The sequence below is a fragment of the Egretta garzetta genome, unplaced genomic scaffold, assembly GCF_000687185.1.
Source record: "Egretta garzetta isolate BGI_Z169 unplaced genomic scaffold, ASM68718v1 scaffold561, whole genome shotgun sequence".
Taxonomy (NCBI): Eukaryota; Metazoa; Chordata; class Aves; order Pelecaniformes; family Ardeidae; genus Egretta; species Egretta garzetta.
In genome coordinates this window covers 618,498-644,294 of record NW_009258760.1, presented here as the reverse complement: position 1 = coordinate 644,294, position 25,797 = coordinate 618,498, and the positions used below count along the sequence as shown (strand labels likewise).

At 36.6% G+C, this 25,797-nt stretch overlaps 1 protein-coding gene across 2 annotated transcripts in view; it reads right to left on the bottom strand.

The window, feature by feature from the left end:
* Positions 1–25,797, bottom strand: part of BABAM2 (BRISC and BRCA1 A complex member 2) — a 177,192-nt gene that overhangs the window by 77,128 nt on the left and 74,267 nt on the right. For both annotated transcript variants that reach the window (XM_009649301.2, XM_035889019.1), the window contains exon 7: positions 5,312–5,421. In XM_009649301.2, coding sequence (XP_009647596.1) covers positions 5,312–5,421 — 110 coding nt within the window. The remainder of the gene's footprint in view (positions 1–5,311; positions 5,422–25,797) is intronic.

Genomic DNA, 25,797 nt, shown 5'->3' with positions numbered 1-25,797 from the left:
AGTTCAGGTAAAAAAAAAAAAACCTCAACGATTAGGTCTAATTGCTTAGCCTCTTAACTGAAAGAAAACCATCTTAAAAATCTCACTACCTGAACCATTTAAGGACAGCATTAACATATCCAGCATTAAAGCACCATTTAGGTGATGGACATATAAGCTTAGTTCTTCTACAACTATTTTCACTAATTGTTCTATATCAGCTTCAGAAGAAAAAGGAACAGCCAGTACAGTTGAACACCCAGGACAGAAGTACAAGTCAATCTGTTATAACTGTCAATCCTGGTCTACCCTGATCTCTTCTGAGGCTGTCAACATGCCATTAAACGGTGGCTGGAGCAAAATAGATGATTTTTAGGATAGAGAAGAGTTGCAAAGCAGAGCAAGACAAGAAATCGGGTTACATACTGGCTACCGTTTCAGAAGATTTGGCTGATGGGGACATGGCACATACAGTGGGCAGGAGGTATAACTGACTCACTGGCCATGCATTGTGTAGAGGCATGACCAAACTAGGCTTAATGGAAGAAAAAGCCCTGCAAAGCAACAGCCATTCCTGCTTCCCATGTCTGCAAAGATGCTCTGGGATTTGAAGAAGTCATGCACTGTCTTGGTTGCCTACTAACAATTCTACGGAAATCATCAACTCAGATGAATAAGCACATTTTAATATGCCAAATAGAAGACCTTCTTACTTCTGTCATCTACAGACATATAAAAAGGCCTAAAGATGACCACTCATTTAGAGACTCTGTATTCATAATAAATTCTGAAACAGCAGGCTTCAACCAGTGATGTGCTCAGCAGTATGGCATGCCAGCTTTAAAGGGGAAGCCCTTCACAGCACCCCTGCATCTCAAACATAGCGAGGTGGTATCTGGCAGTAAATGTATAATATTCTATGGTTTTCCTCCCCCAACTACCAGCAGAAAGGACAGGTGAAAGACAGGAAACACCTTAAAGCAGATACATGTGTTTAATTTTCTCTTCTGTTTTTTTTTTCCCATCAGTGAAAAACATACAGAAACATACAGACCAGGTTCTTATTATTCTCCCCTGCCCATACGAGAAGGTTAAATGCAGTCACCGAATCCTGCATACCACCCTCAGTCACGAAGAACCCTCTGGCACAGCTCCCAGACCAGTAAAAACGACCATTTTAGTCCCCAAAGCATGGAGCCTGATCCATTTAAACAAAACAAGTACTACAGACAGCTGGGTTTCTTAGCATATTCACGTCCACGTATTTATCAGAGAAAAGCCCTCCAGGACAACAATGTTTATTGCAGGATTATTTCTGTGAATCCAGGGAACACAGCATTCACTGAGGAACAGTGTTTCCACCCATATATCTATTTTTCTTAAATGTGAACCAAGACAAGCCGTTTTTATTTTCTTTAGCATGGACAACTCATGAAGGAAAAAAAAAAATACATGCAGTAATTTTTTTTCTTTTTTTTTAAAAAAAAACCCCTTCTGATCCACATTCATGTGTAGTACGCTGACACACATTTTAAGCATTAATATAGAAATTAGCTGTTTAATCTCACACTGACTCCTTGGATTTAGAGTCTAGTGACTTTTAATAAATGGAAACCAAAGATAGGATGGATATTTTTACTACAAATTTCCTTTCCATATAAATATCTAGTTTACTTTCACTAGAAAGATAATTTTGAGCACGCAAGATGCCGTCTACTGATAGATTTAGAGACATTATGAATAATGCATGGAAATGCGACAGCAGCATAAAGGGTAAATATCCCAGCAGCTCCTCGTCGAGCAGAAGCAGCCTCAGAAGACGTCTGTGCCTACCTAGCAGCAGGAGATCAGGTCGATGAGCAAGTGAGGGGCCTCGGGCACTGACACTGCTCAGCGCTCCGACCCTCTCCCCGAAGCACAGCAGCCTCAGCAGGGGATGAAGAGCATCCTGCGGCCAGTCCCACGCCCCAAGGTGGGAGAAGGAGCAGGGCGAGCTGGGGACGCACGCTCACGGGTGCTGACAAGCACCATCCTCTCCAGTTGGGTGGTCAGTCTGTGGGGTTTCCCAGCTTACCACTTCCTCCAGAAGTGTGCAGAAACTTGTTTTTATGATACTAAGTCATGACAGCAGTTTTTAAACAAAACACACATCATAAATACCCCACGTTTCGTTTTAACTTAATCTTATTTTTGAAATCATTAAAAGCGACTGTCATTGGCATCTATCTACTTATAGATGCAGTGCAATAAAGAGTAAGAAGAATTCTTAAAATTATAAAATGAAAGCTTTTTTATGTGATTGATTTCAAATTAAGGAAACATTAACTAGAAATTGCTGTTAATGTGTTTTGAACAATTAGTATTTAAAGGAATGTTTTTAAATTAGCAAATTTTAATGAAAGAATTAAACTAAGTATAGTTATGAATAATTATTGCTGAGATTTTTATAAACTAACACAAATGCTTCCTATCCGTAAGTGTGGGGTTGTTTCTTTACTGTAAGAACTGGACTTGACACTCTTGCAAGCCAGATACCCCACCACCCAAGTCAATGGAACACCAATATTGACTCAAATGAGCCACAATACTTCTCTACTGCATTTTTACCCGCTGCTTTAATATGTGAGCTTTTTCAAGCTAACCGATGTACTAATGTCTTAGCCCCAAGGCATAAAAATTGGACATTTCCCTCATTTTGCAAATCTCTCTTCCAGAGTCTACGACAAAGAGCAGTCAAAATCTTAGTAGTATTATGTTTACCATCCACCTAAAAGCAGAGCAAATGTGCTTTGCAAGAACCCTTCAAAGCAAAAACACCGTATTCATATTGCTAGGGCTCAAATTTGCTGACAAGACCTGTGGGTACGTATCATTTTTAGAAAATGCAATGTGGGGATACATGTTTACATGGTAGAGCACAAAAGCAGTGAAACCTCTTGGGAAAGCAGGAGATAACTCACGTTCCACAAACAGGCCCTTTGCTCTTGTTTCTCTACACAGCTGAAATATTTCTATCTGAAAATGTTTTTTCATACGTCAGGAAAATGCTATTCCTGTTTGCTTCTTCTTCCTAAGGTGAACAGAGTTTAGTATTAGCAAAATAATTGTGGGAATTTGGTATTTTTCCTGTTTTGTTGAGTACTTGGGAATGTTATGTTGGGAACCGTCAACTAGTACTTACTCTACCTCAAAATCTGCTGCATGAAAAAAATACACTGGTAATTTGCTTACATGGCTTTTGTAGATGCAATTACTGTTAGCAGCAGGAAAGAACTTTTATAAGCAGAACACAATTCAAATGTAACATGCCATGGCCTCAAGTCATTAAACTAATCCTCAGGGCTTCTTGAGGCTTTTTGTACTTTTGGCAAAAAGTATCAAGTAGTACACATTGTTGCTTCAGTTCCCAAACACTGCAAAGTTAAATATCTAGACTGTTAGCCTCTGCTAAACAGAGCAGAGATTGGCTTTGGAAAGAACAAGAGACAAATGTATCTGTGTTATTAAAGCGCAATCGAACAAAACCTGAAAACATACCCATACATTTTTTCACGGCATGGAAAAAGCAGCCAGTAGAATAAAGGAAGGTGCAACAGCTCACAAGAAACTCCGGTGTTACGGGTTAGCAGTATCAAGATACTGTAATCAATACCTTACAAATGCACGAGGACAGATTGAGTTACATGAGTGAAGAACCTCGACTTTGACACACAGGTAATGTGACAAGGTGTGCCGTGGAACTCCAGGGCTTAATGGCATGATTTTAACATGACTGCATAAGCTACAAACGACAAAGCCATAAGTACGTCAGACATGTACTAACATTACTGAAATATCTTTCTGCTACATTGCTCTTCATCACACATCTAAAATCAGATATTCTTTAGGGCACTCGCAGAAAATGCAAGACTTCCAGGGAGACGAAGTGTTCCTTTGTATTGCTATTCTGCCTGGTAGCAAGAGGTTAACATCTTTCCAAAGATACTATGGAAACTGGGAAAATAAGCAATGTATTCTTTAGCACATGGGTCATTTTGATAGATATACCTGGGTGGCCTGAAATACACTCAAGAATCAACATGAAACTAGAGCTGAAAATACAATGGGAACTAGTGACAGCCCATTTGCTTTTAACACCAGCTGAGCAGAAGAATCCTTTGGAACATGTAAGGCAATTTCATGTTTGACTACAATTATTTCCTCAACTAATGTTGACAAAAAGTGATAAAAAATATGAAAACGTAAAAGCTGCTAAATATATTGTGTTCATGTCTGCATGTGCATACATAACCTACATTTTCTTAAACAAAATACCTGGGATGTCTTATGCCTTTATCTAAATCAAATCTTGGGTTTTGCTTTTTAAATTGCATGCAACAGTTTATCCAGTCCAATACCCTGTTGAGCAAAATGTTAAGGTACCATGTTCCTTCAATCACACAAACTTTATCACCAAGCTGTTATAAACCTGTGGTAGTCAGTATTTCCCATCTTTTCTTCTCTATCCAGAACTGTCATCACCAGTTAAGAGGAAAGTCACTGCAGTATTAACCAGAAAAGCAAAGCATCACTGAAATAATGCTAGATCAGCCTGAACAGTCTAATATAGTTATTTTGAAGCAGATATTACAAGATTGAGATACTGAAGAGAAAAGAGAAGCTTTAAGACATTCTTAATTCCAGAAATGTAAGAAGAGAAGTTTAATGAAAGCAGACTGATTTCTAACCCTCACCCTTCCATTTTAGGAGTAGAAATTAGTTTCTAAACAAATCTGTTTGCCAACTGGTAAACAGATCAGTAAGGTTCAACGATCTTAAAATGAAATATTCAGATATTCTGAGAAAAGTAACTTACTAAAGCTGCAAATTCCTAAAACAAAGTTAAAGCGCTTTAGATTCTACAACAATACTTTATTCAAATGTATCATGTTTATACAGAGAACTTACCTCCCTAAAAGAAAAAGAAATTAAAGATTCCCCTCACAAGAAAGCTATCAGTATGCTGTACCATAGGATGCACTCAAGATATAGTGCTACAGGAAAACACAACATATTTTTCATAGATTATGATGCTACAAGAGTATGACATGTAGTCAGTGATGACTTTTCTTCATCTATATGTGATCCAGCCATAGATACAGAACTAGCCAAAAGAAGATCTGTCATTTCTCCGCCACGCACACACTTGCAGTGATCATTATGACTTTAAGCAATTTAAAGCAATAGCATGTTATCACCTAGCCAGCATTTCTCACACATATCAGGAAAAAATTGAAAAGTTCAGAGATTAAATAGAATGAACACTCCAGGAAAAAAAAAAAGGCTTACTCACTGTTCAATACGTGGGGAGAGATACAGCTTAGGAAAAACCTGAGTAGCTTCTGCATCCTCAAAACTAACGGAGAGAAGTGCAACATCTTCTCCAGGATCTTCATTCACATCCTGTACATAAAAAATAATAACTATAAAATAGCAAATAACAAACTGAGTACTTATAAGCTTATAGATAACAACTAGTAAGTCCAATACCAATTTATTTAGGAGACACTTACATGAGGAATCTAAGGTGTAACCACTGAAAAATAGGTTACAAATTTATTCTTTCTTACTGTATTAGTACTTAAAAGATATTCTGCTGTGCTTAATTTCCTTTAAAGTATCAAAATAAAATTACCGTGTTACCAAGTGTACAGTAGTGTAGCTCTTCCTCAATTAGCTGAACTACATATTTCAGTAAAGATGCAGATTTAATTTTTAAGAATTCTTGGTTTAACACTAACATTAGATGCAAATGCCAAAAATTTTTTTTAAATGCTATAGTATCACTGAGTTATGACCACAGCCTTTATATTTGTTATTTTTCAAAGTAGTACATGGTCCAAAATTTCTGCTCTACTCAACCCCTACTTCTCTCATGGACGAAAAACATTTTTGCAATCAGAAATTTCTAACTAGAAGTTATTGTCCCCAAGTTTCCTGCAAATTAAACCCATGCATTACTTCCAGCAAAGACTGCATACTCTATAAACAACTACTGTAAGAAAAAAAAAAAATCCATGCTAAAACCTATGACAGTCAATATTAACACGTTCACAGTTTAAGCTACAGTTTTGGGATCAGGTAGAACAAATTGTTTCCGGTTAGGACCTGACATCTCTCCAATTCATAAATCACATACAGTACCAACAAGTGTGTTTCTGCTACACGCAACTTCATTTAAGCTCTTGACCTCTAGTTAGAAAGCAATGAGTTAGCAGTGCAGTCACCTTCATCGACAGCGAAGTAATACAGTGCCACTTGCTGCTCACAAAGGAGTCCTTTAATGTGTTTGTGCATATGTACATAGCAACTTGCCAAGATGCATTTGTTTTTATCCGTTTTGAAAAAACACAAGAGGAAATAAATAACCCAGCAGGTATGTGCTCAAAGCAGGGTTGACATGGTGCAGTATGCCCTGGTATGATCTGTCCCACAAGCAGCTGTGAGGAAGGAACATGCAAACCACTTAAACATTGTTAGGAGATCCTGCCCTATCTGGGGAGAAAAAGAAAAAGTGACTGCGGAGTGGTTTTGGGAAGACAATCTCGTGCCATTTGAAGCTTTGGCAGAACTGAAACTGTTAACGTCCAGAGAGACTAGCTGCACACTAGCTATTACGTGCGGAACACAAGATGCCAAGAAACTCAGTGATAAGCTGCAGGGAAGAATGGGTCTTAAAAAAGCCTAATTGTCTTAGATGAAAAATGAGACAGAGCTGACAGTGTTTTCTTAAATTCTGCCTTGGTGTGCAGCTGCTTCTGACAGCTGAAAGAAAAGGGTACTCTTAGAAACGCCTATAAAACGGTCACGAGCACACTCAGGCTGGGAATCAGAACATGGTTTTAACCTGAAGTTGCAGGACAATGCTCCATAGGAGTGGTAAGGACAAAAGCTAGCTGCTGTCCTGTTGGGGTAGGACCAGTTTATGGACGGGATTATACGACATGGTTGCCTGCAGCAGCAACGGACAGGACCTCCTGACCCACAATGTTCCCTTCAGTGTTACGTTTCCAAGTGGTGCTATCATCTACAGTACAACCACCAGCACAGATTACAAAACCTTCTTCAACGAGACAAACAACAACAAAAAATACCCGAGTACAAATCCCCCCACAAACTTTTCCCCAGTATTTCACATATTTCCATCATTAAGGAAAAAACATAAATAAGGAACAGCTTTCACTCCTGAAGCAGAGTATGGCATTAACTGGCTTTTTCCCATTAATTTGCTAATTGTCAATCAAATTAAAAGAACTATTAAGACAGACTAAGCAGTAATGCTAATGATTAAAAAGATTTTATTTTAATAGGTATTCTTCAAGAGATGAAAAGTACATGTAATATAATCACTCGTGTACGTATACAGTTCTTCCAAGACTATATTCTTTTGTTTGTAATTATTTTCAAATTATTTGTTTTTACAGAATAGAACCTACATGTGTTTCACAAGCTACATGGACAAAGTCAAATGTATTGAATCTTGTGTTTAGTATTGGTGCTTAAGTTGGTGTGCACACACAAACTGACACCATGCATAAGAACAGTTTCTCGAACACCATCCAGATGCTCACTGATAAAAGAAAATCAAAACAAGAAATAAAACCCCCAAGCCCAAAACAGATTAGATGAACACCACTACAGCCTCCATTAACCCATACAGTAGTATTACATTATATTTTCTACACTGACTAGTGGCTTCTGTAATACGAAGACTCATACCAGGGGAAAAAACCCCCACAACAACATAAATCATCGTGGTATCTTTGCATGTTAAGCTGCAATAAGCTGCTGTGTGCAGGAAGAGCAATAAACTGAGACGTGATATTTTTCATTTACAAAAATAACACGCAAGCGCTACTGCAACTGCTATTGCCAGCACAGCACTGCGTTACATTCGTACGGCTACTGTCCAATGCAAGTCTCAGTACAGAAAATGGCATTCTTTTCTAACTACCACTTTTCAAATGGATGCATATTTTTGGCCCACATACCTGGGAAATTAAAATTGTAACTTAAAAATGATGCAAAAAAAATCAGCATTCGTGGAGGTTTTAAAAAGATGTAATGCAGTAACACCATGAAGTTGCTCCACCTTATTGCTCAGGTGGCCACAAATTTACAATGAAGTCCCTTTGCATCCGACACCATACTGTTTATTCCTTCCAGACTTTGTTACTTTTATTTATGCAAGAAACTGCTTGGTGAAACTACATTCAACCCTGGTATGTCTGTTACAACTGCCGCTTATAAAACTAAACCAAAACCACATGTCTTACAGATAAACTGTGGAAAGCTTTTCAACTAATAGACCTTTTTGACATCGTCTGTGCCAGTCACAACTTAACTCCTTCAGTGATCTCTCTCCTGGTCATCTCTACAGACCTGTTGGTGACGGGTGAGATGATGGATCTTTATGTTACCAGGCAATGACATTTCCCCAGAACAGCGGCTGAGATCCTTCTATTAGACCAAAGCGTCCAAAGGCAAAAGTTGTTGTAACACTTATCAAACTCTGCCCAGGCAGTGCGTTCCCCTTTCCCATTTCTGCATGTGCATTTCTCTCAAAAAACAGGCCAGATTTAAACAGAGCAGCAAAGCAAAATTCACCTCTATTTTTATTTTTCAGTTGGCTTCAAAAGAGAGAGTGGCATCCAATTGCTTTGGCAATATTATTCCCTTTTAGGAAAAAGGGACTAAAATCACAACACATTTTTTTAGTATGTAAGTAGCCATGTTCCTTCTCGTAATTTGTATTTAACTCACAACACTTAATGTTATATTTATAAGTTATATTTAAGAAAAACTGATTTTGTAAAAATAAAGAATGGCAATTTTCTCTAAACATGAGCATCCACTGCCACATTAAAATACCATTTTATACTCTCAGAACTTTTTCCACACAAGACTCTACAGAAGGTATTATTAAAATGAACTTCCACTGAGTGAAGAGCACATCCTGGACCACAGGAATTTTGAGGTTTAAAAACTGAATGTTTGTAAAAATGCTTGAAATCATTAGTTAAGCATGTGATAGCACACACCTATTAGTTTTTCCACAACAGTCTCATGCTTGATAGTAAAAAAAAGTAAATGCAATGTAAAAAGATCCAACATAGATTTTCATGACGTGTTTCTGCCATCTCACTACCATGTATTTCTTTTTTAAAAAATAATCTTTTCCTCATTTCAGAAAATGCCCATTCAAATTAAACATGAAAAACAATGGATACACCATTTAATACTAAAAATAAATAGTCTTCTTTCTCAAGAACTGCAAGGGGTTTCCTATGTTTACAGAATACTTCACAGTGTGGACTGATCCTTAACTAAACCTCCAAAGTGCTGTGGAAATGCAAAATATACATAGTAAAGCAATGTGGTGAGAAAGGAACAAAATTAAAAAAGATTTTCAAACCATAGGCTTTTTTTCTACTGCACGGACCTTCTAGCAACAACTTACAAGACTAAATAAAACTGTTCACAAAGACAAGCTTAAAGAGAAAGCTCATGGTATTTTATTCTGATGGACCCTTTGTTGACTTAGCCAGTGCAGATGAAAGGTTCATTAAGTACGTATTTTTGAAACTCAAGAACAAGAGGCCACGTGAAAATACAAATCCAGCATAGAACAGATGAAACTGGAAGTTTGAAGGTATTTATTTATTTAAAAAACCAAAACAAAACACCTGCAGGAAAAGACTTCAGGTATCACAAGATTTCAAAGTAAAACTTAAAATCCTACTTCTAATTGTATCAGCACTATCTAAACCACCATTTGTTAGCTTTCATCCATACCAGTCTAAATTTACATTCAAATGCATGCTTTAATGTTTACAGCTGCTCCCTTTGCAAAATACTTAATTTTTTTTACAAAGTTAGCTTGAGTTATTTATGAAAATTATCATCAAAACCACTTTAAATACACCATTCAAAACAGCATTGTTTTCTCATATCCTACCTACTGTAATTGAAAACTGGGAATTTACTGGAACTGACAATTTATTATGAGTCAGATGGTCGATAGCCAGTCCAACCAAAACATCTGCTCCGCACAGTCACAACTGCTATAACCCATTTCCTCTTGTGCCTGGAGTCCAACCAAGTTGTACATTATAGTTCCTTTTCCTTAAAGATGCAGACCCTGGAAAAGCAGTTATTGCCTTCTCTTGGTTATCAACAAAGAATCACCTTGCAACCCCTGATTAGAGTATTCTTTCAAGAGGAGGCATTTCTCTATTTGGCACGCAAGCAGGATTCCCTGCATAGCATAGCAACACAAAGTGGTAAGCGACTGCAGGCTCATCCCAGGCAGCGGCAGGACCCGCCCTTCCATGAACACTTGAGAGGTAGGGTGCATGAGATTGGGGGAAAAGACGCTGCAATGGGCCGGTGTATAAATCAAGGACTGGGATTAGAAATCCAGTTTAGTAACATTAACTGTAAAGCCAGAATGAGAGGAAAAGACATTTAGAATTTGGTAGAAAGGATGGGAAAGGATGTGCAGGAAGAGTATTGGCATGCTTTGGGGAGGACAAGCAGCTTCTGGCCTGGGTGATGCTAGGAAATGAGACAAGGGAGCAGGGCTTCTGGTAGGGCTGTTAAGTTTGTACCATAAGTACAAACAGAAGTGGGGATGAAAGTGAGGTAAGGAAGAGCACACAAACTGTTCAACCTACTGGATATTCCTTTGGGTATGGAGATGCCACGCAGACAACTGATGTTGCAAAAGCCTCCAAACTATGGTCAGGCCAAATCTGCTTCCGGAGGTTCCCAGCCCCAGCTGATCATTCCTACCTCTTCCCGGAGGTTTCTGACCTCTTGGCCCTCAACTGCTCAATAATTGTCTTTGTGGTATGGCTGTAATTGAGGGGATGGAAACCTCAGCAAATGGGGAGGGGAAGGGATCACTTAAAATAATATAAATGAAGGATAAACCCAATTTACAACTTGTGTGATGTGATGGATGGGGGGGAAGGTGGAATAAAAAGGCAGAATACGGATGAGAACACAGAGGGCTGGGTCAGCATTGATCTTAGCATCTGTAGCCAGCTTATGACAAGTGGAAGTCTTTTAACAGACACTTACTTGACTGTGGTACCTCTCAGCCCTACCAAGTCAGTCAGCTTCACAGAAGTTGAGTATGAAATTTGTGTTTCAGGATCCTCTCTGAAGAAAAAAGGTCTCCAGAGGAGAAATGCATGAGAATAACATGCATTCAGAGAGATAATTTATCTTGGGGTCAAATTTAACCCATGTAATTTTGCATGATACGTACCTGTAGTGAAACCATACTTATTAACAAGTGATCAGAGAAGTTAACCACAGAATTTGTTTTTAAAGCTGAAATGTGAATTGCAGCAGAGAAGAATACACAAGACTATTTACTTCATTAGTCCTAATGGGCTACTTGCATCACAACAGTTAGCAAAGTTTGGCCTTTCCCCTGCAAGTGACGGCATGCAATAACGTGAAAAACAACTGTCAAATAAAGCACAAGCAACTCGTACCCTTACTGCGTAGCAGTTTCACTAGCTAGCTTTGATACAAGCAGTTACATGTTCTTCCAACCTTTTTCTACATCTAACATTTTTTTAAAAATAACAAAACTAGGGGAAAGCAGGCTAAGGAATGTGAAGTCGCAAACAGAGACAGAAATCTGCATCACTCTAGGGAGAATATGTAATTATTCCAGGAAATTCTTTCTTCTGTCTTCCAGGAAACCCACCAGGTCTGATCAAGGAGTGCTGATTCTTTAAATAGGATCTTTAATGAAAACAAAGGCAGTTACCTTGCATGCACTGCCCATGGCATTGCAGCATTCCAAACACAGCCCCTCTCCCAAGGTAACGCCGCAAAACACTCGCCTGCCTCAGTCTGGGCAAAGAGCGCGTCTGAGCCCAGCGTAATTCCTATGTTAAAAGTTACGTAAAATCATAGACTGGGAGCAACTTTGCAGAATCTGAAGAGCTTACTTATAGGACAAGATACTGAGTTTTCTTCATTAAAACAAATTTAAATAAGTACCTACTAAACATTAAAAAAGTATCAGCGAGACCTCCAATTATACCATTGGTCATCAATAATTGAACATGAAAACAAACAGTATTTTCTTTAAGTGTGAATAACATTCAAAGGGTTTGGTTTGTTTTCAGCCTTTCACATATAAATATATTGTGCTTCTCTAAGACAAAAACTTGAGATCTGTTCTGCCTATGCTATTTTCTTTTATTATGGTCATGGCAATTTACTACTACTTTCATAACAGGAGTTTCTGTCAGATTTAGGTGGAGAATGCTGTTAGGAAAAGCATAAGAAAAAACAAGTGGTTAAAAAAAAAAAGTAACATTCTTGACCATGAAAATATATGTTAGATTCACAACTTTCAAGATTAATGGCACTTAAGTGGATAAAAGTTAATTCATTCTGACAGCAGAAGACGTTGTGGTGACACTTTTACCACAACAATATTGTTTGCTTAGGTCTGGAAAACAGTCTCAGAAAATAAGGTGTATTTCTTCAAAGGTCAAAGACATATTTTGGTAAGTTTGCGATTCAGGTTTGAAATAAATGATCTAGGTGTGGCATCCATTAATACTGGGTGAAGTCTAAAATTAATATTTCTGAACTGATTCCAACTGAGCTAAAACATATATAAAATGAATATGCACAAAGAAGAGATACAAAGTACATTTGCAAGAGAGGACTGTTCCATCATATTGACTGAGTCTTTCTAAGTCCTCACTGAACAACTGTATTTATCAGCTACATTTTAATGACATTATACTAGGGGATATTTTAACTTTTTTAAAGGGACTGATATGTAAGATGCTTATGATCTTAAGTTTCATTGAACAAATTGAAATTTACAATATTTCCAAATGTAAAAATGTACGTTAAATGCACTTAGAAACAAGCAAATAAAAATAAAAAGAAAGCACAAAGTACTTTCCATTTAGATGACTTATGACAGGTCACCTCCATTTGGTTTCTTTCTCTATAAATCTCCCAAAGCTATCAAGCTGCTTCCTCAACATGTAGTTATGATCCACTTTTTAATGTAAGCCCTACGTTTTTAGCTTGCTTTCCCAGATAGAGATTTGGGGACATGTGCAACTTGGAATTAAAATCCTTCACAAGGATTTCATCGAGACTTCAATCTCTCCGGCCACCTCTTCAGATGACTGGACTAGAATTTACTCAGAAAGCAGTATTTGCATTCTTCTCCCACATTTTACTGATTACCCATCTCTCTTAAAATAGTAATGTCACCGTACAGGCCAAAGAGCAGTCATCTCACATCCAGTGGAAAACAAGATCTGCTAATAAATGCCCAACTAGAGTACAAACAGAACATTAATATGGTTCGAGATAAAATAATCTTCCTGCCAAGCCAACTTTCTAATCACCAAATACAGCTTTTCTATACATGAGAATTTATAGTTTATAGATGTAAATTGGCAAAAAACCCAATAGATTAGTATACACAGCTCATGATTGAGAGAAAATTCAGAGATAACAATTATATTTGGGAAGACCGTAATGTATTTGTGCAAGTAAGGATCCTAGGTATGGAGCTAAATCTTAGGAGGACAGCATGACACTAACGAGAGTATTTTTTTTTTTTTTTTAAGATAATTGCTCACTGATACAATACAACTCAGAAGAAAAAAAAAAAGGGAGGAAAAGTTAAAATACAGTGAAAGAGAGACATCTATTCTAAGTATTCCTGTAAGCATGTTGAGGTTGGAAGTCAGCATAAGCATTTTTTTTTTTTTTTAAGATAATTGCTCACTGATACAATACAACTCAGAAGAAAAAAAAAAAGGGAGGAAAAGTTAAAATACAGTGAAAGAGAGACATCTATTCTAAGTATTCCTGTAAGCATGTTGAGGTTGGAAGTCAGCATAAGCATTTTTTTTTTTTTTTAAGATAATTGCTCACTGATACAATACAACTCAGAAGAAAAAAAAAAAGGGAGGAAAAGTTAAAATACAGTGAAAGAGAGACATCTATTCTAAGTATTCCTGTAAGCATGTTGAGGTTGGAAGTCAGCATAAGCATTTTTTTTTTTTTTTAAGATAATTGCTCACTGATACAATACAACTCAGAAGAAAAAAAAAAAGGGAGGAAAAGTTAAAATACAGTGAAAGAGAGACATCTATTCTAAGTATTCCTGTAAGCATGTTGAGGTTGGAAGTCAGCATAAGCATTTTTTTTTTTTTTTAAGATAATTGCTCACTGATACAATACAACTCAGAAGAAAAAAAAAAAGGGAGGAAAAGTTAAAATACAGTGAAAGAGAGACATCTATTCTAAGTATTCCTGTAAGCATGTTGAGGTTGGAAGTCAGCATAAGCATTTTTTTTTTTTTTTAAGATAATTGCTCACTGATACAATACAACTCAGAAGAAAAAAAAAAAGGGAGGAAAAGTTAAAATACAGTGAAAGAGAGACATCTATTCTAAGTATTCCTGTAAGCATGTTGAGGTTGGAAGTCAGCATAAGCATTTTTTTTTTTTTTTAAGATAATTGCTCACTGATACAATACAACTCAGAAGAAAAAAAAAAAGGGAGGAAAAGTTAAAATACAGTGAAAGAGAGACATCTATTCTAAGTATTCCTGTAAGCATGTTGAGGTTGGAAGTCAGCATAAGCATTTTTTTTTTTTTTTAAGATAATTGCTCACTGATACAATACAACTCAGAAGAAAAAAAAAAAGGGAGGAAAAGTTAAAATACAGTGAAAGAGAGACATCTATTCTAAGTATTCCTGTAAGCATGTTGAGGTTGGAAGTCAGCATAAGCATTTTTTTTTTTTTTTAAGATAATTGCTCACTGATACAATACAACTCAGAAGAAAAAAAAAAAGGGAGGAAAAGTTAAAATACAGTGAAAGAGAGACATCTATTCTAAGTATTCCTGTAAGCATGTTGAGGTTGGAAGTCAGCATAAGCATTTTTTTTTTTTTTTAAGATAATTGCTCACTGATACAATACAACTCAGAAGAAAAAAAAAAAGGGAGGAAAAGTTAAAATACAGTGAAAGAGAGACATCTATTCTAAGTATTCCTGTAAGCATGTTGAGGTTGGAAGTCAGCATAAGCATTTTTTTTTTTTTTTAAGATAATTGCTCACTGATACAATACAACTCAGAAGAAAAAAAAAAAGGGAGGAAAAGTTAAAATACAGTGAAAGAGAGACATCTATTCTAAGTATTCCTGTAAGCATGTTGAGGTTGGAAGTCAGCATAAGCATTTTTTTTTTTTTTTAAGATAATTGCTCACTGATACAATACAACTCAGAAGAAAAAAAAAAAGGGAGGAAAAGTTAAAATACAGTGAAAGAGAGACATCTATTCTAAGTATTCCTGTAAGCATGTTGAGGTTGGAAGTCAGCATAAGCATTTTTTTTTTTTTTTAAGATAATTGCTCACTGATACAATACAACTCAGAAGAAAAAAAAAAAGGGAGGAAAAGTTAAAATACAGTGAAAGAGAGACATCTATTCTAAGTATTCCTGTAAGCATGTTGAGGTTGGAAGTCAGCATAAGCATTTTTTTTTTTTTTTAAGATAATTGCTCACTGATACAATACAACTCAGAAGAAAAAAAAAAAGGGAGGAAAAGTTAAAATACAGTGAAAGAGAGACATCTATTCTAAGTATTCCTGTAAGCATGTTGAGGTTGGAAGTCAGCATAAGCATTTTTTTTTTTTTTTAAGATAATTGCTCACTGATACAATACAACTCAGAAGAAAAAAAAAAAGGGAGGAAAAGTTAAAATACAGTGAAAGAGAGACATCTATTCTAAGTATTCCTGTAAGCATGTTGAGGTTGGAAGTCAGCATAAGCATTTTTTTTTTTTTTTAAGATAATTGCTCACTGATACAATACAACTCAGAAGAAAAAAAAAAAGAGAGTAAAAGTTAAAATACAGTGAAAGAGAGACATCTATTCTAAGTATTCCTGTAAGCATGTTGAGGTTGGAAGTCAGCATAAGCATTTTTTTTTTTTTTTTAAAATCAAGCCTACTTTTTAATAAAAGCTTTTTCCCCTGCTCTCCACATATTCTTATATGTTCCTGGTTCAGTGAATATCTCTGCAGAATCAGAAATACTATAGATTACATGGGTCACGACAAGAATGCCAGAGTAAAGCCATATTCTGAGACAGATCTCCAGTGAACCAGGAAGCACCAACAACATTTCACAGATGAAAAAGTGAATAATCAAAGTCTAAGGTAAAAACAAGCAAAGTTACACTTGCTCGGTGCTCTTGCGCCACTGAAGCTTAGTATTCCTGACTTGATTTAAAAACACGAAGTCTTTTCTTTTAAAAGGAAGTGCAAATATTAAAAGTATTAACTGCTATGAGTTTAGTCAATTGTGTTTCCTGAGAGTAACAGGAATGTTTCTTACTAAAGTTCACAGCACTTTTGATTCACAAACTGTTTACTATGCATTCCCATTTCAAGTGTATAATACTTGTATTTCTTTTTGAGAGAATTCTATTATCCCTTTGTCCCCTTATTACATTTGTGTCTACAGGACCTTCAAAGAGTGTGTGAGGCATTTTCTGCTTTGTACAGAGAATATGCAAGTTGGAGCATCCTGTCCCCTTGAGCCCTATTTACAAACATTCACCCTTCCAACAAACACTGTGCTTGGTGTAATCATGCACACAAGCCTGCACGTGTACAGATGTCACGAAGAGTAAGAACCTGTTACTGTAAGAAAGAAAAAGTTCTTCCAGTAAGAAGAGAAACAAAGCTTTTTTTTTTTTTTATTCCTTGCAATTGTATGAAGGTGGATTCTTGCTACAGGTGTTGAACAGGATGCTGGCATGAGGGATAAAAACTGTACTAGTCAAAAATGATTATGACATTGGTCTTTCAGAGTTCACAGCCGTAGTGCTATGTAAATCAAGTGCATAATGTGAGGAAAAAAAAAAAATCACAGGGATAGTCTCTGTTCTCTACATAATAAAAAAAGTCACATTCTGTGATATTCTCTGTCAAGAGAGGTCTCTGGAACTTAAACAGTGTGAGACAGTAACTCTTGTACTTCGGGATACTGCTCAGGTTAGGGTTGACTCACCTGTTGTTGTTTACCTTGCCCAAGACAGCGCCTGAAAGACAGGGTATCCAGCTTAGATGTGGTCCCAAATGAATTAAAGTGGTAGTTGTTAGAATAATATAACACACATTTCCACATGAAAGACTGGTTCCATCACTGAAATTTCCCTGATTACTGACTCTGAGTAAGATCACCAGATCTTTTCCACATCTGTTCCATTAGCCCATCCACCATGAACTTGAGATAAAGAATTTGGAGAAGTATTGTTAAACCCTTTTACAGCATCCGGAGCTATGTTTTAATGAAAAAGATGAAGGTTCGAAGGCTACTAATACTGATACTGCCCTTGAATTTGCAAAGTCCTTCCTGACGCCTTCTTTCTCACAGCATCTGTGCAAAGGTTCAAGGGATAGTTTTCTGTGAGTCTAATCCAACTGTTAGTGCTCTCAGAAGGCCTGAAAAGCACATGCTTAACAGCATCAGCACAGCGTTCTAGTATGTGCAAATCAACAACACAGAACACACTCTCTTCTTGGTCAGATATTCAGCTTTCTGTCCATAAACCTGAGCATTATGTTCTTCATCACACACAAGCAAGATTCAGATTGTATCAACAGAGTTTGAACTGGAAGTTCCTTACTCTGTCCTACAGGAGACAACATTCAATGATTCTATTCCAACCCCCCCTTACAGTTCCCATTCAGGCATCAGTTTCAAAAGAACGTAGTCCTTCGTTTGTGTGGTACATCTACACCTATAGTGGGACCCACTATAACAATTCCTTAGGGACAAACATTAAGAATTTTAAAAAGAGGTTAATAGAAGTGCAGATTTGGAAATCTCTTTAAAAATAAATTAGCATAAGAAAACCAAAGTAAGTGCCGGAAAATAAATGAGAAGCCAATACTTAAGATGTCATTGTAAAAAAACAGATTAAAGCCAGTGATATTAAATAGCAATATTTAAACTCCCATGTATATTAGCAAGTTGCAAGTCTGAAACTATCAAGCCTTTTCTACTAAGAAGCTACTTACAAACCAGTTGTGTGTATCAGCAACAAAATTGTAGTCAATAGCATTTTAAGGATCAAGGGAGAGGGAAGATTCAAGTCACATGCATTCTGGGAATTCCATAAAATTGCCAAATTCAGGTCAATTTTTCTAATTAATCTTTCCACCATCAGTAGCTTGCTTTTTTCAAGCCTATGTAAAATTGCTTCTACTGCCTCGGTATCTCATGTGCAAAATTTCCTCTTATTACTTTATGGTGTTTATCTAGAAAGAGAATGTGTCTCATGTTAGAAGCCCATCCTCTCTTGTTATTTTCTGAATATTAAGAACAGTTGAAATTTTGGCCTGCGGTTTTCAACTCTGTATGCTGTACCTCAATGGCAGTCACAGAAGAAAACCATCCGCACGCACATTCTGCCCCAACCACCCAATACATCAACAACTACTTTTTTGGAGACAGAAAAAAATACTACGGAATAAGAAGGGTTGTTGAAAATTTGAAGCTAGATATCACATCTAGCTTCAGATAAAAAGGTTGAGAAACACTGCTTTAACCATAAACGTAGCTCAAGTTTTTGCCATGAGATAAAGCTGTGTAAAACCCCACTCTGATTAAGAATGAATACATGAAACAAAACCACTAAGTAGTAGCAATATGTTCTTTTCAAGATCTAACAGGAGACTCCGACTCTTTGTAGAGTCATAATTGAAATAGCATACAACGAAAGAACATCACATAGGGAACCCCAGAAACAGGTCTTGTAAAGTATTAGGGAATATGAAGACTTACCAAGTAAAACTGTGAATGTAGTAACGGAAATAGGCTGGGTATTTCAACAAAAAAAATTAGGAGCTGTGCATGGAGCGTGTGAACTTTTTTTTTGCCACCACAATAAAAGGAACTGCTAGGTATCGATACTGAAATCCAACACCATCTGACTTTTATTTTACAGCTACGCAGACAACAGACCTTCCTTTGTATTAACTTCACAGTACAGCAGACTATATAGCCATGGGATTACACTAAAAATTCTGCTAGCGAAGCGATAGCCATATGTTTCTGTTATGTGCAGTTCATTAGCACTGTAACAACTCATGTTTAAATGACAGCTATAATAGACCTGACTCCTTCAACTAAATCTATCTACATTTTCAGTGATATTTGTAAGAGCAAGGACAAACAGTCAATTTAATGTTTTATTTCAAAAAACGTTATAAATTTATGGTTACATTCAATACTTATCTAGATTTAAATCCAATAAATGTCACTGTAATCCTAGCCTCACTGAAAACAGTAAATCCAGGAAAACAAATCAATCTTCAACCAGAAACACAACCTTAACTCAGACTGGTTTAATGTTATAATATAAATAGAGCTTCAGAGAGTTACATACACTGGGAATGGATACTCAGTTTTAGTTCTGCTGGGTAGTTCTTTCAAAGGGGTAGCCATTTGCTACGATAAAATTTATAGTATTTTGCTTAGATCAGTTTCAAACAATTTAAGACATAGCACTACCTGCAACCCATGGTGAAGAGCCCCACAGCTAAGTATGTTAAAAGATAATATTTCAAGAGAAGAGATGCCAGTTTATTAATCTTCACCTTCCTTTGCACAGTGCTATCATCACGATGACAAGCTCCTTAGATATACCCATGGCATATGCAGGTGCACGTACATATAAGTATTTATACAGGTTCTTCTTTTAAAAGAAGTTATGCTCTAGTTACCAGATGGTCACTGCAGTAATTAGCTTAAATGAAACAGAAGTGAAGATCCTTCTAGCCTCTCCTTTTTTTTGCTGCTTCATTTGGGATCCACACTACAGTCTTGCCAACTTCTGACCTTTCAGCTCAGGCAGTTACTCATGTCATGAACACAAACTTCTCATTAACTATGAAACTTGAGACTTTTTCCCTCTCCATACAGCATCGTTAACTGCTCGGTCCGCAACAGAAGCTATTCCGCCCTCTACTTATACTTGGCACCACAGCAATGTCCAGAAAGCTCTGTCTAGATCAAGCCTTCATTTCTCTTAAAGACTGAAGAGTCTTGAAGACTCTTTCAGTAATATTAAATAGAAATTGTTGAAGATTCTTTGGCAATGGCCACTGTCCTGGCTCCCTGTAAGCACATGCTTTTTAGCTCCTCGAGGTCAGTCAGTATGAAAACTTCTAGAGCCTTCAAGTTTTCCAACAGGTCTACTTCTGAAACCGCTTTTCAGCTGGGCTTTAACATTGTCCCAACTTTATCAATGGCAATATTTATACTTACCTAAAAAGAAACTTTCAGTATTTTCCTTCTCCTTTCTAAAGAAATTATGCCATTTCTTTTTGCCTTCTTCCATGTTCAATTCCTCACTGTTCTAAACTAACTGAAGGACTTCATAAAGATTTTTTGGTTTGTGGGTTGTTTTTTTAAAATGTATTTTTTTACTTTATTTCCATGGCATATGTGATCTTTCCAGGAACAGAAGCTTCAATTGCTTGAGCCCCTTCAGCCTGAAATACAAGCTGGTTACTTAAACACATCTGTCTTGGTTTTTCCTCAGAACAACTGCACTTACTTGACACTAGTTTGCCTTGAGGCTACCCTGTGTCCAAACAGATGCGCTTATGGTAAGTGGCTGGTTGCTTGTTTTTAATAAACATAGAACAGATATCCTTTTCCACTAGGGCTAGTCAACACCTACAGATTTGTATCTATTTTCTTCCCCCCAAAACTTTTATTTCATTCATTCTGAGAGCAGTTTAACCCCCCTGCATTAATCAAGGATAGAGTGTTCCCACATTAAGAAATATTCTCTGCAGGTATTTTCGTATCTATGAAATTGGTTTCCAAGTTGCTTTACATTAAAACTTTAATCTTCACAAGATTACTATAATTATTAGTTGCACTGTAATAACTGGTTTTGTGGCAACCACGTGTTTGATGCTCTATTGTTAAAAGAAGAGCAGTCCCTTTTATAAGTCTTTACTATCTGGAAGGCAGATGTATAAAGATACCAGGAAAGTCCAGAGACAAAACTAAACATCCCAATTTTTTTCCTAGTTCTTGTTTGCTTTGTATTGTAAATAACTTGTTTTTTTATAGCTCTCACAACAAATTACCTTGGAACAAGAAAAGGAATTAACTGAAGGGCATTCTTTGCCATAGCCAGTTTTGCTCTGAAACATACTGATATGCGAGGCACAGTTATTTGAGAAAAGGGGAGAACAGGACAGACATGCTCAGACAATATAATCACTGATGCCTCGTTTCCTTAGGAAACCAAGCTAAAGTTACAGCTAAATAAACAATGTGGTTTATCTGAAATTCTGCAATACGGTAGGGTAAACTCTTGATGTAAAAATGCATGAAGAATTCCTTTATGGAAATGTGTTCAGAGGATGCTAGCAGTACTCCATTCCTTCTAGAGGCAGTTATTGTCCAATTGGAAAGCCATTCTTGAGAAGGAAAAATGGAAGTCTGTGTTGTTGTACAGGCAGATAGATGGCTGAGATGACTATGACGGGTACTTGCAGCAAGCACATGATAAGCTTCGAAAGTGGAGGCTCAAGACTGGTGGTGTATAGACTCAAGTCTGATGTATATGGCTCAAGACTGTCGTTTGTATAGCTCCTCAGACAAAGCCATCCATTCACTTTCTGAGAAAACATTTTTAAGACAAAATGTTGCCTTGATTTTTAGGAAGGTTAGAAAGAAAACAGGGGATCAGTCTGAACTGTAGAGGTTCAAAGTCTGTAAAATCTTCACTTCTCATGTGGGAGAGATGAGAACTTAGATTATTCTTCCTTGACTGAAATTGCTTTTGGAAAAATTGGACAGCTATTCAAAGAAGGTGAAATGAGAAAGAGTGGGCACAGACATTTCTAACTTCTATCAGGCTATAATGTACTCGTTGAACAAAGCAGGTGAGGTCTTTTACTGCTTGTTGAAGAAAACTAAGATGATGCTATTGAAAACTTTATTTCGTACTGACTTATGTTGGTGAACACCCACCCGCTTAGAACATTCACTGCCAGACAGTAGCAAAGGTGCTACACTTTAAATAATCTTTCATAGAGTAAACAACTGTGTCTTCTTTGTTTCAGCTCAAATAAAACATTTCAGTGCATTGTCCATTAACATGAATAATATATAATCCTTTCTTCAATTCTGAGAAACACTTCAGTTTCACCAAGCTTACATGAAAAGACCTTTCTCTAAATGCCCACACTTTGTGACCTTCTAACTTGACTATACAAAATCCACTGGTGGACTAACTGGCAAGAACACAGAAACATGTGTTTCCTTTGAAGATCACAGATACTATACCAGATTAGATTTTGAAATAGGCGAGTAAGAAGAAAAATCCTGTTGAGTCTTCATGCTACAGAAGTTAATTTCTAGGTATAGTCCATGATTTTTCCATTAATTTCCTATGAAATACGAAGTGATGTAATTCTTGTTCTATCATATTTTCATTAAATAAATTACAGGTAAAATGCATTATCCAGGACAATGAATGGGACCACAACTTACTGTTGTGACATGGTAGATAAGTGACATAATGCACCAGCTCCTACAAATATATTTTGTGTATTCTGTGATGCTCATTATCAACTCTTTCAGCTAAAAAAGGTTTATTCTTAGAAGAGTTTGTACATTCCAAATTCCCTAAACACTGTTCTTTAACGTAGTAAAATTATTGTTAATGCAAAGTCCAATAGGAAATCCTTTTTTCTTGGCTGTAATTCTCCAGGGAACTTCGGTAATGGAATCAAATACTTGAGCTTTAAACAGGTGCTGGCAGAAACCTAGTTGCAGTAACCAGAGCAACCTTAAGCAACGTTGTAGTTACCTGGTGTCTACTCACTAAACTGGACTCATCTTTTTATGAGCCTTAGGCAGTTTGCGCATATATGCCTTTGCATTAATTCCCACTTAATAAAGCTGGATTTAATTTAATAAACTCAGGACATTACAATCCTCACCAGAGCTGAGATGCAGTATTATTCTAACAAAGAAGTTTAGTAGATATTTGCCAACTTTGGCAAAATCCCTTGTTAGTGGATATCGCCAATAAAGTAAATACTGATCTTCAGTTTCACTTATAAATTATTCCACTTCGTATATTTTGAAATGGTGAAAACTTTCTGTCTGCCATAATACTTTATCAAGACCCAACTTTTTCTTAACCAGGAAACTTAATTATCTTCCATATTTCAGCACCTAATGATCTGTGGTCTGAAGGTACCCAGCTGTGATATTGAGAAAACTAAGTTACCCTCATTAATTATTTAAGAAAAAAAAACCCCACTCAACAAGAAAGATAAACTTCTGACACCATTACCAACGATAAGGTAGGCATAAGTAAGACTGATCTACTCTGGGACCTACAGTGTTTTTCTCTCTGAAAGAGAACACTTCATTTAGTTCTGAGTCTCTAGTCAGAAGATAAAACAGGTCTTGGACAACATAGAGCTTCTCCAGGCATATAGACATTCCAAGGACATTGCAAACAATACTGTAGGTAGATCAAGATATCCTCCAATATTGCTTCTGAAAGCCAAGACTGCTTATTTATTATGCTTTCCACTCAAACAGATTAAGAAAACAAACTTCATATAAGGAAGATCGTGCTCCCAATGACGTAGTGGGGGCTTAGCAGGTTCCAGAACAGTTCAGAGCAGGTAAGGAAGAAGAAAGCCAATGTCTTCAGAAGAGCAAGAAATACTGTGGCACTAATCAATCAGACCTCTGGTGCTCAGGGTTGAGCTCTGCATTGAGAGAACAGCTAATGCAGAAGTAATCATGACAGGTTTTGCAATCTTGCCAGAGCTGATACTGAAGCTATCAGCAATCCAGACACTGGTAACAGGCCACTCAGCACATGGAATACCAATGCTTGCGTATTGGATAGTTGGCATCATAATAAAATTTTTTAAATAAGTTTCTTTCATAGAGTGCTGGATCATGCATAAGGTAGCCAGAGGAAGACAGAAAGAACTGAGGCCATTCCTAAATTCAGGTTTGGTTTGATTAACCTGACACCACAACAGCTTGAGTTGCCGTTTACATCTAAAGGCCTGAATGATTACTTGCCAACGGAGGCAAGATGAGAATGACACTGAAGTCTCATCACTGAAAGTCTACTTAATTTTAACACTAAGTGAATTTGATGCACACCTTTGCTCAAGTGCATAGATTATAATATCATTTCCACTGTCTTCTGCTTCATTTTGACATATTGAACTGACATTAAATCATTTTTTAAATAAAGGAGCAAAAAAGAATTTGCAAAGTACTTACCATGCAAACACTTGTAATCCCAAGTTCATATTTTAAGATGCTGGTAGAAATTCAAACTATACTTAAAATAGACTAAAAGAGCATTTAAAAAAATATCCTATGACTAACGCAAAACCTAATGTTTGAAACAATTATTTCAAACCTTTTCAGTTTGGTTGAAATTAATAAAATTGCTCATTTCCTCTCTCCCTCCAACACTGCTGTATCAAAAGATATTACTTGAAGATTTAAATAACATCTACTGAATGACAGCTCCTTAAATTGCATAAAGTTCAACCATGATAAACAAATACTCAAATGGACAAAGATTAGCACATGAAACAGCTTGTATTCACCTATTAATAAACATCATGCTAAATTTAGGTTGACAGCCACAGCTAAATTAGCAGATAAAGTAATTATTGTATTTGATACTCCATGGCTTAAAAATTACAACTACCAGAATCTACTTCTGTTCTGTCTCTACATGACTCTAGCAAAACTTCATAAAACAGTTTCCAAGTTTTAAAATACAGAGTTTAATACTTTGTAAACCAGATTCCATGTTTTAAAATGTGGAGATTAATACATCTAATTAGTGATGTTACAGGGCTTAAGTCAGTATTTCTAAACTTCTAGATCCCAGCTGCAAAGTTCTCCATCAATGCAGCAGAAAGGAAGCCTATTAATCTTAATTCAACTTCCACCAACTGCTTCATGAACAAGAAAAAACTTCAAGTTGCAGAAGCATTTCCAGTATCAGATAGCTATCACTGACAGCATAAAATTCTTTTAATAGAAAAAGACTGAAAGAGTAATTCGTCTGATGAGCCAAATTTAAGCCTGATGCTTTTACAGGAGTAATAAATCCCTGAAAACAGGATTCATAATATTGATGCAGAAATATTGAGACAAACTCAAAACTATTAATGGTGCAAAAGACACCACTTCAAATGCTTTAACCTGTCTGAACCAGTTTTGCTGCTTTGACACACCCACAATTCTTGTATATATTTATCCCTCTGAAATACAGAACAAGCATATAACACCGAAGCCTTTATATATAATGCCATATAATTACCCTTCATATTTCAGATGGTTTGAAAATCTATGTTTATGAACATAGTTCTCTGATCACGTTCCTGTTGACTTCAATGAGGGCAGAATACACCTCATGGAATAAAACACTCAGCTGTCTCTTGACTGGCCCAAACTCTACCAACTGGGCCATCAGACCAGCCTTTCTATAAAGGCGTCTGAAACATTTTGTTTTTAAAAAATTGCATGCAACTGGTTTCATAACAGGAGTCATAATACTTCTTGCTTGATCACTTTCCAGGATCGTAAACCTCTTCATTTTTGTAGCACAAACACAGGGAAATGAATCTACTAATCCTTTCCCACAACATGAAGTGAAATGAATAT